The 17,809-nt window shown below is 38.9% G+C and overlaps 1 protein-coding gene and 1 pseudogene across 1 annotated transcript in view; both read left to right on the top strand.

Moving 5' to 3' along the window:
• Window positions 1-14,100, top strand: part of LOC102845104 (guanine nucleotide-binding protein G(i) subunit alpha-1-like) — a 106,369-nt gene extending 92,269 nt beyond the window's left edge. Inside the window, exons 7-8 of the mRNA XM_006882594.1 lie at window positions 907-1,060; window positions 13,354-14,100. Coding sequence (XP_006882656.1) covers window positions 907-1,060; window positions 13,354-13,544 — 345 coding nt within the window. The 3' untranslated portion in view covers window positions 13,545-14,100. The remainder of the gene's footprint in view (window positions 1-906; window positions 1,061-13,353) is intronic.
• Window positions 4,237-6,831, top strand: LOC102851764 (annotated as a pseudogene).
• Window positions 14,101-17,809: the final 3,709 nt, after the last annotated feature.

Genomic DNA, 17,809 nt, shown 5'->3' with positions numbered 1-17,809 from the left:
TTTTAAAAATATTTTTATTGATTTTCATATAATAATATGTGTTGCTTTTATATACATTGTTTTGTACAATTTTTAATTTACATTGTGTTTCATACAATCATTCATATACATTCTGTTTTACATTATTTTTGTACTAGTTTATTTACAAAATTTGAATATATTTTCACACCAGATCCTTCTCTTTTCCCTCACCCTCCCTATTAAATTGTAAAACTCCATGATTAATCTCCCCACCCCACTGTATATCCTCATCCCTCTGCTTCCACACCTCACCCCACCTTGGATCCTCATATTCATTGTACAATAATGGTTTTATACATAGTATTTGACCTTGTGGGACTGAGTTAATTCATTCAGCATAATGCTCTCCAGTCCCTCCCAAGTTAGGTAATAATTTACAAAATCGTTGCTCCTGCATGCTGTGTAGTATTCCATTGTGTGACTGTACAATAATTTCTCAATCCATTCGGTTGTGTTTGGACATCTAGGCTGTTTCCATGTTCTTGTGATGTGAATAACTCTGCTGTGATCATTTGTGGACAAGTCTCTGTTTGTATCTCAGTTCTCATTTTATCAGAGTATATTCCAAGCAGTGGAATAGCTGGGTCATATGAAATGTCTATGTTCAGCTTTTTGAGAAAGTACCAAACTGCCTTCCAGAGTGGTTGTACCATTTTACGATCCCACCAGCAATGGAAAAAAGTTCCTATCTCACCACATCCTCCCCAACATTTATTACTTGCTGTCCTGTTAAACTTTGCCACTGCTACTGAAGTGAGATGGTATCTCATTGTGGTTTTGATTTACATCTCTCTTACTGCCAGTGATTTTGGACACTAATGATATTTTTAAATGTAATGGACAATCCTTACTATTAATGACTGGTTGTATTCTTTTCTATTACAGAATCGAATGCATGAAAGCATGAAGTTATTTGACAGCATATGTAACAACAAATGGTTTACAGATACATCTATTATACTTTTTCTAAACAAGAAGGACCTCTTTGAAGAAAAAATCAAGAAGAGCCCTCTTACTATATGCTATCCAGAATATGGAGGTATTTTACATCCTGTGGAAAGTTTGTGAATCATAAATTTCTAAGTGAAAGTTTCCTTAGTGCATTATAGTGTGTGTTGATTTTGATCTCTTAGCTCAGTATTCCTTACGTTTAAGGAAAATTATTTATGAAATTATGTTCAAGCCCAATGCCTAAGATTTTCAAAGGTAAATATTTATTTAAATATTAGTGTATTCATTTAGTTAGTATATTCTACATCGATAGTTGTATACTGAAAAAAATAACTGAATGAATAAGCTAATATTTTACATATGCAAAGACTTTAAGCCATTATTGAAAATTACCTATAGTTTTCATAAAATTAGTTTTGTTGTATTCAGCTATTTGGAACCCAAGGAATTACCTTTGAAAATCTTATGGCTTCTACTGGCTGATAAGTGATAAACTTACCGAAAAATAAAAGGTAACAATGTAACAGGCTCCTGTACTTCTAAAATACTGCTGAGGAGTAGGAAGCTGAGTCACCACTTTTCTACTGTTGGCTCTTCAGTATTAAACAACTCTTAATTTACTTACTTCTCTATATCCATCTATAAAACATTCTCTTTGGGTTAGTGTAGTTTCTTGGATTATGTCCTAGGCTTCTGTAAAAGGATGAGTCTGGAAAACACACGACTTCTGTTTCAAGCCCTTTCCCACATTACAGCCTGTTCTCTCATAATGTAAAGTAACTAAACCTTCATCTCTTTTTCTATATTAGACACTGAGTATGAGTTTATTTAATAAGGAGAGCTCTCTGGGTTTATTGCCACTGGGTTATATGACCTCTAAATGTGAATATCATGCTTGGGGAGGTTGAGGGTCACAGAAGGAGAAGAAGAGATGGATTGATTCACTGACTATATCACTGTACAGAAAGGCAATTGATGGGGGGGGGCGGGGAAGAAGAACGAACTGGGGAGGAGGGTAGAGAAAACAGTGCAACAATGAATGAATGAAGACCCAAAATCTCTGTAAATGTTCATTAGAACTAATAAAATTTAATAATATTTTTTTTTTAAAAAAGGCGATTGATTGTAAGGATGGTGCAGGACCAGGACGGTTTAAATGTGTTGTACATAGGGTCACTGTGAACCAGAATCAACTGAATGACATCTAACAATTTCAACATTAAGAAAGGTTCAGTCAGTTCTGCTAATAGATACAAATTGTTGATATTCACCAAAAAGAAGTCTCTAAAATTTTCGTTTCTGAGCTATTTATAGTCAATCTATTAAGCAAATCTTCCAACAACCAGTGTTCTTAAAGCTACTGTCTTGATGATGACGTGACAGAGTCTAAATCTAGACCCAGGCTTTGGACTCTTGCTCACACCATCACAAACGGGCTCCCTTTACTTGGATTCTCGTTGGATTAAAAGAAGGAAAGCTTTCTGTAATAAATAATCTTGATAGTTACTATTCTAACGCTTTAAGGGCATTGCAAAGTTATACTTCAGAATAATTTCACAGAGTTGCTTATTTTAAATTTTTGTTCTTTCTGAAAGTCTTAGTATCTTAAGCCGTCTTATTCAGAACCATTTTAAATGTGTATTGAGAATAAAATTTCTACTTTATTTATAGTTCTGTCACTATAGTTCTCATCCCAAGCTTGAAGTTATCCAAAGACAAACTGGCTCAAACTTGTCCTTATTTGAGACTGTCTTTCAGTTTATTTTTGTCCTCCGTTATAAAATAGCCATTTTGTACTAATTAATATTACCTAAGTCTCCAAATGAATCTATAAATAATACACACCTCTAGGGATTTCAGAGCAATCAAGAATAGACTTGTCAGCTCTTTCCCCGCTGGGTGTATAGTGTGGTCAAGATTTGTCATAATCTTCTGTTGTCATTATCTTTTGTCTTGGAATCTGCACAAAAAGTAGGGTATAGAACCCTTTCATGGCTCTACTATTAACATTTTAATTAAATTCCCATTGTATGCCTAAGTTTCCACCAGATGCCTCTTACTTCAATCTCAACTCTCATTTCCAGTGGCAGCACTTCCTGGAGAAGAACTTTGTGTCCAGACTGCATGCCTGGTGTATCTTCTGCCTCTGTCTGTTTCTGTTCATGTTTCCTGTTCCCCTTCCTTTTCTCTTTGCATTGACATTATGTCAGATACTGTTTTCAGTCCTATACTCTTAGCATTCTGTCCTTTCCTAGTCATATTTATGCTATGTTAAATTCTTAAATATCATTTTGCAAATGTCACATGGCTCTTGCCTGAAAACAGAGACTACCTTAAAGATGTTAACTTGTGTTTTGTTGACTGTGAAAGCAATCATAGGGATCAAAATAAATTATGGATAACATTGAGAAGAATGGTAATTCCAGAACACTTAATTGTGCTCATGTGAATGCTGTACACAAATCAGAAAGCAGTATCTGGAATAGATCAAGGGGATAGTGAGTGGTTTAAAATCAGTAAAGTTGTGTGTCAGAGCTGAATCCCTTCACTATCCTATTCTATATGTATGCTGAGCAAATAGAATTTGGACTATCTATGTGAAGAAGAAGAATGTGCCTTCAGGATTGGAGGAAGATGAAATACTGCATTATGCAGATGATATAACCTTTTTGCTCAACACTAAGAAGTTCAAAGATGTCTGCTCTCAGTATAGGTTATATCTCTATAGCAAGAAAACAGAATCCTCACAACTAGACCAATAGGTAACATCATGGTAGAAAGAGGAAAAATTTTAAGTTGTCCCCAGCGTTGGAACCAACAGTTAAGAAATCAAAGGACATACTCCATTAGGGAAATTTGCTCTCAATAATTAAAAAAAAAAACAAAACAACAAAACAAAAACCAAAGAGCATAGAATTAAAAACCAAGATGTCTTTGACCTAAGCCATAGTTACTTGATAAACTTATGAAATAGGAACAGTGAAATAAAAAGACTGAAAATTTTATGCCTTTGAATTTTGTGATAAAAAGTATTGAATATAGTGTGGACTACTAAAAGAAACAAATCTGTCTTGGAAGTACCAACCAGATATCTTCTTAGAAGAAGGGTGGTAAGACTTTATCTCATATGCTTTGGGCTTGTTGTGAAGAGGGAGCTGTCCCTGGAAGGAGACGTTATGCTTGACAATGGGAAAGTTATAGGAGAGGAACATACACACACGCACATGGATTGACACAGTTATGGCAACAGTGGGGCTAAACACAATGGAGATTGTGAGGAGAGGGCAAGATCGGACAAGGTTTAGAGTGGCATACCAATTGATGTAGAAGCAGCCCTCGATGTGCTCAACAATTTGTGCCAAGAAATCTGGAAGACAACCATCTGTCCAACTGACTGGAAGAGATCGATATATGTTCCCATTCCAAAGAAAGGTGACCCAACAGAATGCGGAAATTATCAAACAATATCATTGATATCCCATGCAAGCAAGATTCTGTTGAAGTTTATCAAAAAAGGACTGGAATGGCACATCAGCAGAGAACTGCTTGAAGTGTAGGCTGGGTTTAGAGGAGGGCGTGGCTCTAGGGATATTGTAGCTAATGTTAGATGGATTTTGGCTGAAAGCAGGGAGTACCAGAGGAAGGTCTATTGGTGTTTCATTGACTGTACAAAGACATTTGACTTTGTGGATCACAACAAACTATGGCTGACTCTGAGAAGAATGGAAATCCCAGAACACTTGACAGTGCCTATATGAAGCCTATACTTGGACCAGGAGGCAGTTGTCATAACAGAGCAAGGATACACTGCATGGTTTAAAATTGGGAAGGGTATATGCCAGTGATGTATTCTATTTCCATACCTTTTCAATCTGTATGTGGAACAGATTATCTGCAAGGCTGGTGGGCTCTATGAGGAGAAATGTGGCATCAGGATTGGAGGTAGACTCATCAACAATCTACATGATGCAGATGACACAACCCTGCTTGCTGAAATGGAGGGGAGGACCTGAAGTGCTTGCTGCAGAAGGACAAGTACTGCAACCTTCAATATGGACTGAAGCTCAACATCAAGAACACAAAGATTCTTACCACTGGGCCGATTGGCACCGTCATGATAGATGGTGAAAAGATTAAGATTGTTAATAGCTTTCGTTTATAGTCGTGTTACTAGGGATATTATAGCTAATGTTAGATGGATCTTGGCAGAAAGCCAGAAGAATGTCTGTCTGTGCTCCATTGACTAACCAAAGGCTTTTGACTGTATAGATCACAACAAGCTATGGCTGACTCTGAGAAGAATGGAAATCCCAGAACATTTGATTGTGCTTATGTGAAACCTATACTTGGGGGGAGCTCTGGTGGCCTAGTGGCAAGGAGCTGCAACTACAATCCCAGAGGCACACGGTTTGAAGCCACCAGATGCTCTGCCGGGAAAAGGAGGGACAATCTCCTCCTGTACCAGTCAGATCTGATTTGATGGTACACTCAAACACACACACAAAAAAAAAAGAAAAGAAAAAGTAACCTATACTTGGGCCAAGAGGCAGTCGTCAGAACAGAGCAGAGAGACACTGGATGGTTCAAAATCAAGAAAGGGGTCCGTCAGGGATGTATTTTGTCTCCATACCTTTTCACTCTGTATGCAGAACAAATCATCTGAGATGCTGGGCTGTATAAGGAGGAATGTGGCATCAGGATTGGTGGAAGAATCATCAACAACCTGCGTTATGCAGTAGACACAACCCTGCTTGCTGAAACTGAGGAGGACCTGAAGCGCTTGCTGCAGAAGGTTAAAGACTGCAGTCTTCAATATGGGTTGAAGCTCAACATCAAGAAAACAATTCTCACCACTGGGCCAATTGGCAGCATCAGTATGCATGGTGAAGAGATTAAGATAGTTAACAGTTTTAGTTTGCTTGGCTCCACAGTCAACACTCTTGCCAACAGCAGCCAGGAAATTAGGAGACGAATTGCATTGGAAAGTCAGCTGTGAGGGACCTCTTAAGAGTACTGAAGAGCAGTGATGTCAGGCTGGAGACTAAGGTGTGCCTGATCCACATCTTGAAAGGGGACGAGACATTTGCCGTCGTCAGCCGCCTAGTAGGCAGTGGAAAGCAGCTGTTCCTCATTACCAACAGCCCTTTCAGCTTCGTCGACAAGGGGCTGAGGCACATCGTGGGCCCTGACTGGTTGTTTGATGTGGTCATCGTCTAGGCAGACAAGCCCAGCTTTTCCACCGACCGGCGCAAGCCTTTCCAAAAACTCAAAGGGCTCTCTCCAGTGGGATCCTGTCACCCGCTTGGAGAAGGGCGAGATCTATCGGCAGGGGAACCTGTTTGGCTTCCTGCACCTGACAGAAAGGCGGGGCCCCGTGTACTCTGCTTCGGAGACCACCTCTACAGTGACCTGGCGGACCTTATGCTCCAGCACGGCTGGCACATGGGCGCCATCATCCCTGGGCTGGAGCGGGAGATCCACATCATCAACACGGAGCAGTATATGCGCCCCCTGACTTGGCAGCAAGCGCTCATGGGGCTGCTCGGCGCATGCAGACCTTCCAGGATGCAGAGTCCAGGCGGGGCAGCCTGGATGAAGGAGCAGCAGGAGCACCAAGGTGCTGTTCAACCCTCGGTTTGGAAGCATCTTCTGCACCTTCCACAATCCCACCTACTTCTTCTCGCGCCTCACACTCTTCTCCGTCCTCTACATGGCCTCGCTCAGCTACCTGTTCAACTACCGTGTGGACTTCACCTTCTACCCACACCGGTGCAGCACGAGGCCCCACTCTGGATGGACCAGCTCTGCACTGGCTGCATGAAGACACCCTTCCTTGGTGACATGGCTCACATTCGCTGAGGGCACCTTTATTGTCCCAGTCAAGCCCCCAGCCCTCTTACCCTGCCTGTTCTGGGCATCTGTCCAGACAAGCAATAAAGACTGTCCATCTCCTTAAAAAAAAAAAAAAAAGATTGGCACAGGATAGAACAGGGTTTAGGGCTGTTGTACACAGAATCACTGTGAGTCACAGGCGACTCCACAGCACAGAACAAAAATAACAAGATTGTTACAACTCGGAGCTATGTCATGTATCAAGAACAACATGTGAATTCCATTAATAGCTCTGTGGAGTCATATTTACTTTTCTCATTGCTTTTCAGATATACGCATGTTTTCCATCACCTGAGACTCAAATTGAACTCATGCTAATTTTTTTTCGCAAATAATATCTCCGTATTTTAACTAGTTCTATTCTCAAACTTCTTAATATTCATGACAGTTCTGTCATGTCTAGAAAAGATCACATTTTCGTTTTTGTCCCATTCCTCTCCTTACATTAATTTCTTAGTACATAAAATCCGATTGAGAACTGTGCTCATTAGTTCATTCATGCCTCTTAACATCTCTTGGGTTGTAACATTCTAGCTAGCTACCGAGAATATACACAGGTAACTGAATTTTACGCATCACTGTCAGTTATTTCCCCAGACATGTTTTTAATTAATAGCTTGTGTTAGTAGATCAACAAAGCACTGTTCTTTGCTTCTGAATTTTAAAACACTAACATTATTATGACTTAATAAAATTTCATTTGTAAAGGTGCATGGTTGTCTCTAGCAACTTGAAAGTATTAATTATTTGAGGACAATAGTTTAGTTAGTTTTTTAATAACAATGGATGAGTTTCATAACTTGCACTGTCATAGCAGTTTAAAGAAAACTTTCCTGGCAGTCACATTGTACTATATAAGGTATTAACTATAATATTAAAAGAGAATCTGTGGGTTGGTGGCCTAGCGGTGTGGAACTGCACTGCAATCCCAAAGGCACTGTTTAATGAGAACTAACTAGCATAACAGCTGGCCCTCCTCCAAGTGAGTTTCAGAGGCTATAAATCACGTGGGAGTAGATTGCCCATCTTCCTCCCACAGAGCAGCTGACATAATAACACCGTGTGCATTTGGATTAGCAGCACCACTCCTTGCAGCCAAGACACCAGTGCTCCCGATACAAAAATGAGATAGAAGCAACATTTTTTAAGAGTTGGAAAAACCCGTATGGATTTGATTAAGTAGGAAAACATATGTCATGCAGTGACACTTGTAAAGACAGACATGTCATGTGGTTAAGTACAATGAGAAGTACTACAGAATCATAGACAACAATTTATATATTTATTAGTCCTCAGCATAAATTTAAATATAAAACATCGTCAAGTCAGTTCTGACTCATAGTGTCACTATAAACTAGCATAGAATTTGCCGATAGGATTTCCAAGCGTCTCCTTATAGCAGGAAACAATTAGATTTTTCTCCCATGAGTAATCTGTTGGGCTTAAAACCATTGATTTACCAGCTTACCTATTGAGTGTTTAGCCACTGTGCCACCAGGGTTATTTTATGGCCTAAACTAACCTTCAGATACCTAATAGAGGACATAAGAATGGTATTTATAAGAGTAACAAGTTTAGGAACTCTGGTGGCCTAGTCCAAGAAGCTGTGCTGCAATCCTAAAGGCAAGAGGTTCGAGGCCACCAGATGCTCTGTGGAAGAAGGATAGGAAGTCCCCTCCCGTGTGATTAACTGCCTCTGAAAACCTGCCAGAGGGTCAGTTCCAACTCTGTGGTACACAACAATGGTGGCCTAGTGGTAAAAAGCTGCACTACAATTCTAAAAAGTAATTAAAAAGCATACAGCTTAAATCCACCAGCTACTCCACAGGAGAAAGACAAATGGCCTTTGGTGGGGATAGTAGAATGGGGAAGTGTAACCTGTTTAGAAACAGTCCAAGTTAAAAATGGACCAGGAAAACCTCAACTTCCACAACCCTGAGACCAGAAGAATTAGGTTGTGTCCTAACTTCCGTTGCTGGCCACTCTCTAAAGCATCATAATAGAAGATCCCATTGGCTGACGCAGAACCATTTCAGGAAGCAGTCAGGAAACCAAAAGACAAACTGAATAGGGAAAATCTGTCACAGACCTCATTAGTCAGTTTAGAAGCTAAGGTGTCCTGATCCAGCCCATGATCTTCTCCATTTATTGTTGTGCTTCTGAGAACTGGACAGTGATTAAGGATGACAGAGAATTAATGCCTTTAGGTTGTGGTGCTGGATATGAGTCTTGAACCTACTATCGACTGTCAAGAGAACAAATAGTTCTGTCCTGCAGGGAGTTAAACCAGTTTGCTCTTTGGAGGCAGGGATTTTGAAGCTCCGTCTCACATACTTTGGACATATTGTCAGCAGGCTCCAATCTTTGGAGAAGGATAGAGAGTTCTTAGAATGGTAGAGGGTCAGCGCAGGAAAGGTAGACCCTGGATAAGATGGATTGACACAGTGACTATGGCAGTGAGGACAGGCGTACCAGAGGTGGGGAGGTTAGCTTAGGATATGGCAAGATTGAGAGCCATTGTTCATAATAGGATCACTATCTGGAAGGCATGTAACAGGTGACTGTTAACATCAGAGAGTCATTGACTCCTTAGGCAAATGTTGGCCTAAGAATAAAGCCCTGGAGGCAGGAAGAGGTAAGCTGGAAGGATATGTGGAAATCAGTTATAGGGGGAAATATAAAATGGATGATTACATTACGTTGTGGGTATTTTAATTAATATTATGAGACAAAATATGTATGAATGGTTGAATGAAAAGCCATTTTTTAAAAAAAAAACATGTTTCATTCGAATCATAATAAGTAAATAAAATGAAGAGCAGGGAGAAGAGCAGTCAGTTTACCAGCTGCAGTGGCATCTACTCTGACTCACAGGAACCTCATATGTGTCACAGTAGGACTGTGATTCACAGGATTTTCAAGGACTGAGCTTTCAGATTTAGATTACTGGGTCTTTTTGGTTTGGGGTTTGGTGGTTTTTTTCTGAGTGGATTCCCACTGCCAGCATTTCAGTTAGCCACAAAGCTTGGGAGCCATTGGCACTCCCCAGGAGTTCAGTTAGAGTAGCTGACCTCAGGTGTCATAGAGTGTGGCCCAACGCACAGCGACCCTGAGTGGAAAACACAGACACTTAGGAGAAAAAAACGGATCATTTAGAACCATTACTTAAGTTTGTCTGGTTTTCTATTTAAGTACAACAGAGAAAAGTATTCAGTGTAAGTAAGTTCAGTGAATTTTTTTTTAAACAGTAAACTATACATCACTGGCATCAAGAAATGCAACTTTTCACTTGAAAAATATAACTAGCATATGTAGAAATGGTTGGATTTTAGTATGTTTTTTGTGTATGATTTCACATACAAATAGAAAATTAGAATGCACAAAAAGAAATACCTTCAAAAAAACTGTAAGTTATCATCTCTCCCCGGAAAGAAAGAAAAATTTAACAGAGCAGCAAACAACAAATGCTGGCGAGGTTGCAGAGAAACTGGACCCTTATTCACTGTTGGTGGAGTGTAAAATGGTGCAACCACTATGGAAGGCTGTATGGCAGTTTCTCAAAAAATTGCAAATACAGATACCATTTGACCCAGCAATTCCACTACTGTGAATATACCCTAAAGAAACCATAACTGCCACCGAGGCAGATATATGCACACCCATTTATATGGTGGTTTTGTTCACAATAGCAAAGAGCTGGAAACAACCCAAGTGCCCATCAACAAATGAATAGATAAGAGAAGCTCTGGTATGTTCACACAATGGAATGCTACACTGCTTTGAAAAACAAGGAACTCATGCAATATTATTCAAGATGGGTGACACTGATGGACATTATGCTGAGTGAAATATCTCAGTCACAAAAGGACAGGTGCTGCATGGTGCCACTATTGTACAACAGGTCTGACATCAGGGTTGGAGTGAGGTTGAGAAAAATTGGATAAATGATGTATACTGCATTAAAACAGATGAGGGAGAGAACGGTTTGAAAACGATATATGATTGGATATTATGGTTATGACAAGAGTCCAGAATAAAGGTTGCATAGTGGAGTGTACTAGGGGCAGGAGGGGACAGATTCTATACCAGTGAAATAATTTTTCTTTTACTTTTCAAAGAGAAGAGTGAACTGGGGGGAAGCGATAGGCAGAGAGAAAAATGCAACAATGAATATATGGAAATCCAGAATCTCTGTAAATGTTCATTAAAATTAATTTTTAAAAAAAATTTGAAAGGAGGGGGACAGAAGAAATGCCTAGGATGTCAAAAGTCTTTGTCTCCTTCAGTGTGTCCCCTTCAAGTTCTGCACCCCCACATAGTATCTTGGCCTTTGTCCTCAAGTTAATATTTAGCGTTTTAAAAATATATCTAAATTTATTCACAGTATCAAATTAGATAAATTTTGAGGACGTCTGCTGTCCAGGACCTTGCCAGAGTCCTAAAGGGCAATAATGTCGGTCTAGAGACTAAGGTGTGCATGATTTTCGCAGTTATTTGCAGTGCATCAGAGACCTAGACAATGACTAAGAATAACAGAAACAGCATTGATGCCTCTGAGTTGTGGTGCTGGAGAAGAGTATTGGACGTTCAGTGAACTGCCAAGAGAAAGAACGGGGCTATCTTAGAGAGGGTGAAACCAAGTTTCTCCTTGGAGGCAAGGATGTTGGTGTTCCATCTCACATACTTTGGCCATGTGGCCAGGAGGGCCCAGTCCTTGGAGAAGGACCTCATGCTTGGAATGGTGAAGGGACAGCCCCAGAGAGGAAGACCCTGGATGAGATGGATTAGCATAGTAACTAGGATAATGGGGGTTGATGTGCCAGGGTCAGTGAGACTGCCCTCAGGATAAGGCAGGGTTCAGAGCTATTGTACATAGTGTCACAGATGACTCAGAGGCACATTAAAACAACAACTATCACAATAAGCACACTTTTGTCTTCAGTTCTTTTGTGTAATAGTGTGCATTTACCTAGCAGTCATAGTTGCATTCTTGATTTCTTGTAACTATGTAGTGGCTTAGTGTCTTAATTCCAACAGTTCATTAGCTATACTTGTGTTGAGTAGATAGATTGTATCCTAAATAAGAAATAATGCTACTTTTAACATTCTTGTATATGTCTTCTTTCATTCATGTGTGCCTGTATGTTTCCTTTTTATTTACGTTTCCTTCCAGTCTCATCTCTAGTAACCATAAATAATTAATTCTGTGTATAAACCTTTCCTTAGCTTTCTATATAGTACTCTTATACCATAATAGGGAGCTCGAGTTGCCTAGTTGTAAGAAGCTGTGCTCCAATCCAGAGGCACAGTTCTCCGCAGGAGAAAGATGGGTGGTTGTCACCAGTGAGATTTAGTGCCTTGGAAAACCCACAGGAAGGTCAGCTATGGGCCAGTTCTAGCTCTTAAGAGCACACAACAAAAACATATAATCTTTTTTTTTCCTTCTTGCTCTCATCTCTGTTAACCCTGAAAGTTGATTCTGTGTGTAAACATTTCCTTATCTTTTTTTATAGTAATGTTCTTATAATTGTTCTTTTATGACTTATGTCACTAAGCATAATTTGTTCGTTTCATCTATGCAGTGCAGTAGGTCACAAATTCTTGATCATTTTTTAGTGATGCGTAATACTCTATAATGTGAATGTACCATACAGCAGGCCAAAGAAACTGCTGCATTTTCTGGTGATTATATTTACCAGTTGTATCAGATGAATATCTAAAACTTGAATTATGGGATCACAAGGTTTTTAGCTTTAGGTAATTAGATGCTGCCAAATATTTCTGGAGAGTTTGTACTGAGAACAAGTCTTTACTGAGTAATCTGTCAGCTAAGAGTGTGTCATTCAGTTCCTTAACCCTATAATAAAAGGGAGCTCTGGGGGCTTAGCGATAAGGGATTGAGCTGCTAAAGGTACATGGTTCAAATCAACCAGCTGCTCTTCAGGGGAGAAAATGGCCAATCTCCTCCTATTCATTTTCCTCCCTCTGGAAACCCACTGGAGGGTCAGGTATGAATTTCTTCTGAGTTAACAGGTACATAACAAAAACAATATGCTTATAGGGAAGAATAAAAAATACTGCTTAGCTTTCAGCCCACAGTTGTTAAACAGATGTTTAACAGCTACGCTGATACAGCATGCCATTGTAGAAACTGTAGGTAGTTCCGTTTTGAAATGAAGAGATAGAGGATATGGGAAAACATAAGGGATCAGATATGAAGGTTTAGGAAAGAAGATATTATGGAGAACAGCGAATGTCATGCAGAAGATTAGTTTTTATATGGGAAGAACCTACAGTCATCAAAGAGTGATGAGCATTTGGTGTTTTCCATTTGAAGAAATTTATTTCCCCAGTTGCAGTAGGAAAAAATGCAAATATGGGATCTACATATTTTACATCGATGCAGTTCAGTATTTTAAGATCCAGATTTGCTCAGCAGTATCCTCGTTTTAACTTCACATTCTGCTTCTTTTCCTTTCCCCATTTCAGGATCAAACACATATGAAGAGGCAGCTGCATATATTCAGTGTCAGTTTGAAGACCTCAATAAAAGAAAGGACACAAAAGAAATATACACCCACTTCACATGTGCTACAGACACCAAGAATGTGCAGTTTGTTTTTGATGCTGTAACAGATGTCATCATAAAAAATAATCTAAAAGATTGTGGCCTCTTCTGAGTTTTGCAGTCAATGGTAAAATGCATTTTTCAAACCAAATGAGTACCTATATGTGGATCTCTCTAGACTAGAGTCTTGCAGCAACACAGAATGTAGTATACAGCAAATGCCGCTGGGACCTGACCAAAGTTGTTCTTTTTTAAAAATAAAACAAAAAAAAAAATCCCTTAAACTAACAGAAGGACCTTTCTTACACGTGAAAGGCTCCTGCTGAGTGCAACTGAAGGACAGTGTTAAAGCGGGGCTCTAGTGTATTGATGATTTCTGCTAAGTGTAAATATGCAAATGTATGTACATGTATTTATTAGTTTTTCACATTACCTTTAGATTTTAAGAACGGCATCTTAAGATTTTAGCGTGAGTGGCTTGGGAAATAACAGAAATACCGAGTACCTTGTGCCGAATGACAGACTGTTGCCATGTTTGCCAGTTTTAAAAAGCTTTATTTATGTTCATGTCCTATAAATTTTTAAGTACAGTAACTAATACTAGGAAACATTGCAGACCTTATCTTGATAATATGTATACTTGTAATCATAAAAAAATGTTATTTGTACAAACATTGCACAGACTATTTTAATAACATGATTTGTTCTTTACATTTAATATGTTTTATTGAGATGTTCCTAAAAGGATGCATATATCTGTCTTTGGATCAGTTACTTAAACACCATCTACATTTTCATTTTCCTTTTATTTTAAGACTGCCCGCTGCTTTAGTTCTGCATTTAGATTGGGTTTTGAAAATTAAAAATTCATATTTTTAAAAGTACACTATATTAGACTTCTTATATACTCTTAATTTCTATTCAGTTGGTTTGTTGTCACTTTGAATTTTAATATTTAAATAATATCCATGCATTGCCTTAAAGGTGATGTCTAGATTAATTTTTATACTCTTTCAATAACTACATTTTTATTTAAAACTAAGTTTAGGTGGATGCTGAGAGTTTTTTGTGGGCCAAATAAAAAAGTCAGCATAATGAATTTTGATACATTCATTTGTGTATTTCCTTTGGGAATTCCCTTGTACCTAGCATACATGATAGTTCCGTGTTTGGAAGATAGCAAAAAAGATCTTTGAATACTGTTGACATAATGCAAGCTTTAAATTCATGTATGTAACTAGTTTCAAATCTAATTATTATACTGTGCTAAAATTACTTTTTCCCTTTACATAGATTATTCAGATTTTCTCCATCTGCTTGAGTCTATATTACTTCTTTTGAAAATGTGCTATTATTTCTGAAGAATGAAATGGACAATTACACTTAGAAAATGAATAGTAGTATTAAATAAAGTCAGTGATTATATGTATGCGCAAATAAGTGTTACATATTAGCTAGATATTGAACTTCGTTAAAATAATTTTTCTTTTGGTAACTCATGATGTCTTTGTGACCTTTTCTTGGCAAAATTAGCAGTATTTCCCACTCCACTCTATTTTTTTTTATACTCATTTTGAAAAGTTAGTCTTTTAGCAGGCTTTGCTGATAAGTAGATAGTAAGTTTAATTATGTGCTGTCATTTTGTATATGTTGAGGTATGTGTGTATGTGTGGGGGGAGGGGTGATCACAAACTACATCTATATCTGTTTCATTTTGGGGACTGTTACTTTGTTTTTCCTTTCTGTAATGTAAAAGACCCCAAATCCTAGTCATCAAAATTTCCTCAATGTGTTAAAATTCTTTATGTGCCTTTCATGAACAATATGTTTTTGATTAATTTAACTAATGGAAGATCTGTAATGTCCACATTGTGAAGCTGTGTATGAAATTCAACTACATTATGAATAAATTTGAATCATAAGAAATACAGTTTTAAAAGCCACAAAGAAGCACATATTGGTGATCATCATTGATGAATTCCTGAACTTTATTCTGTGTAATTGTGTTACTAATAAATCCTAATAAATTTAAATTTTTAAAATTTTCCAAATCTGCTGACTAAACATGTTTTGCATTAGGAGTTGGAGTCAGTCTGTCATATTTTCATTTTCTTGTTCCTGTACTTTTTTCTTTTCATACATTGATATACTATACTTTGAGTTGCTCTTTCCCAAGTTCTCTTGAAATAATGATGTCACTTTTAGAATTGCTTGCTTCACAGTTTTTAGAGAATTCATTGCTTTCTTCAGCCTAATGTGGCCAAAGTCAAAATGTCATTCTCCCAGTTCTCACATCAGACCCTGCTGTTTCCGCTGCTATCTTGAGGCTGCTAAGTGATAGCCTGGCCTGGCCAGATTTACGCTGCCAACCCAAAGACCACACCTCTGACAGTTCAAATCACCAGATGCTTTGAGATAGAAGGATGGGGAGGCTCCTCGTGTGTGGTTTACAGCCCCCAGGAAGCTGCTGGAGAGTGTGCAGTGAGTTTAGTGAGAGTTCTGAGGGTGCCTCCTGCTCTAGTGTGCCAGATGAAGAGGCCACCCCACCGGTGAGCAGGCCTGGCCATCTGCTTGACTTTGTGGCAAGGAGTTGTGCAACCAACTCATAGGCAGACGCTTTGACTTCACAAGCTTCTCCCATTGGAAAAAGATGAGTAATGGCCTCCTGTGCTGTTTACAGCCTCCGAGAAGCCTACTGGAAGGTCAGCTGTGAGTCAGTTTGGAAATGATGGCACGTGACAACAAATGTCATCCAGTTGATTCAGGGAAAGAGAAGATCCTCAGACGACGGGTTGACACTGATTGTGACAATGGGCTCAAGTATATCAAAGAGGATGAGGATGGCACAGGGTAAGACAGGGTTCAGATCTCGAGGAGTCGAACTTGATGGCACCTAACAAGAAGACGACCAACAATTTCGTACATATTTACACCCTTGATTATAATGCAGAACCATTCACAATGACTTGTGTAATTGAATTAATTTAATGATGAAGTCAGCATTACAGACATTAGCACTGTCACTGTTTAGCATTATTTTAGAGGCAGAAAGTGTCCAGTCTTAACTAACCCAGTCTCATTAACTGGATGACCTTGAGCAAGTATTCCCTGTTTCTGCCTCCTTTTTATCATGTGGATATTGGGGTTTAAATAATAAGACTTTTAAACTTTTTTAAGAAAATTTCCTATTTTGTGATTTTAATAAGTTTACAGAAAAGTTAGATTTTAATTCCTTCACTGTTAGACATTTTACCCTCTCCCTCCCATTGCCCTCCCCCCAGCTTACTTTTTTTAATATTCATTCATTATTGCACAATTACTTCCCCCTCGCCTCCAGTCCTCTTTGCAATGTACCAATTATTCTGGGCTGCTGTCATACGTATAATACCTAATCATACATATTGGAACAGATGAGGAAAGCACTGTTTAATCATTAATTTTAATGGTTGTTGTTATGTGCCGTCGAGTTGCTTGCGACTCATAGTGACCCTATGTACAACAACCCTAAACTCTGCTCTGTCCTGTGCCAATGGCACTATCTCCGACACTCCCATCCCGATTATCCCAGTCACGGAATCAATCCACCTCATAGAGGGCCTTCCCCTCCTACGCCGTCCCTCCACCCTCCCAAGCATGATGTCCTTCTCCAAGGACTGGTCTCTCCTTACAACATGTCCAAAGTATGTTAGAAAGAGCCTCAGAATCCTTGCCTCCAAGGAGCCACCTGGTTTAACCCTTTCCAGGATAAATCTGTTTTCCTAGCAGTCCATGGTATTCTCAATACTCTTCTCCAGCACCACAGCTCAAAGGCATCAATTCTCCTTCATCCTCCTTGGTCATTGTCCAACTCTCTGATGCATAACAAGTGATTGTGAAGACCATGGCCTGTATCAAACGCACCTTAGTCTCTAGAGAGACACCATTGCTCTTCAGTACTTTGGAGAGGTCCCTAACAGCAGACTTTCCCATGGCAATGCGCCTTTTCATTTCCTGGCTACTGGTGCCAAGAGTGTTGACTGTGGAGCCAAGCAAACTAAAGCTGTGTACAATCTCAATCTCTTCACCATCCATCTTGATGCTGCCAATTGGTCCAGTGGTGAGAATCTTTGTCTTCTTGATATTGAGCCTCAATCCATAATGTCAATTTTAATGGTTACCAGTATTAAATTCACCATCGTAAGCACTTAGGAGTCAAACTGTATCAAACCCCAAGTAGATTTTGCTATTATTTAGTTGTAAACAATTTTAAGATGTCCATTAAATCATCATTAGTGCTTAACAAATACTTGTTAATTCACATTTGTAAATGCCTCAAAAGCAATAATCATCGCAATTGGTCTTAGAGTTGGGAATTTTTTTTTTCACCTTCATATCAAT

The sequence above is a fragment of the Elephantulus edwardii genome, unplaced genomic scaffold, assembly GCF_000299155.1.
Source record: "Elephantulus edwardii isolate Elephantulus edwardi_28Jun2011 unplaced genomic scaffold, EleEdw1.0 scaffold00022, whole genome shotgun sequence".
Classification (NCBI taxonomy): domain Eukaryota; kingdom Metazoa; phylum Chordata; class Mammalia; order Macroscelidea; family Macroscelididae; genus Elephantulus; species Elephantulus edwardii.
Note: the sequence above shows the minus strand (reverse complement) of the source record. Positions and strands in the feature narration are given on the sequence as shown.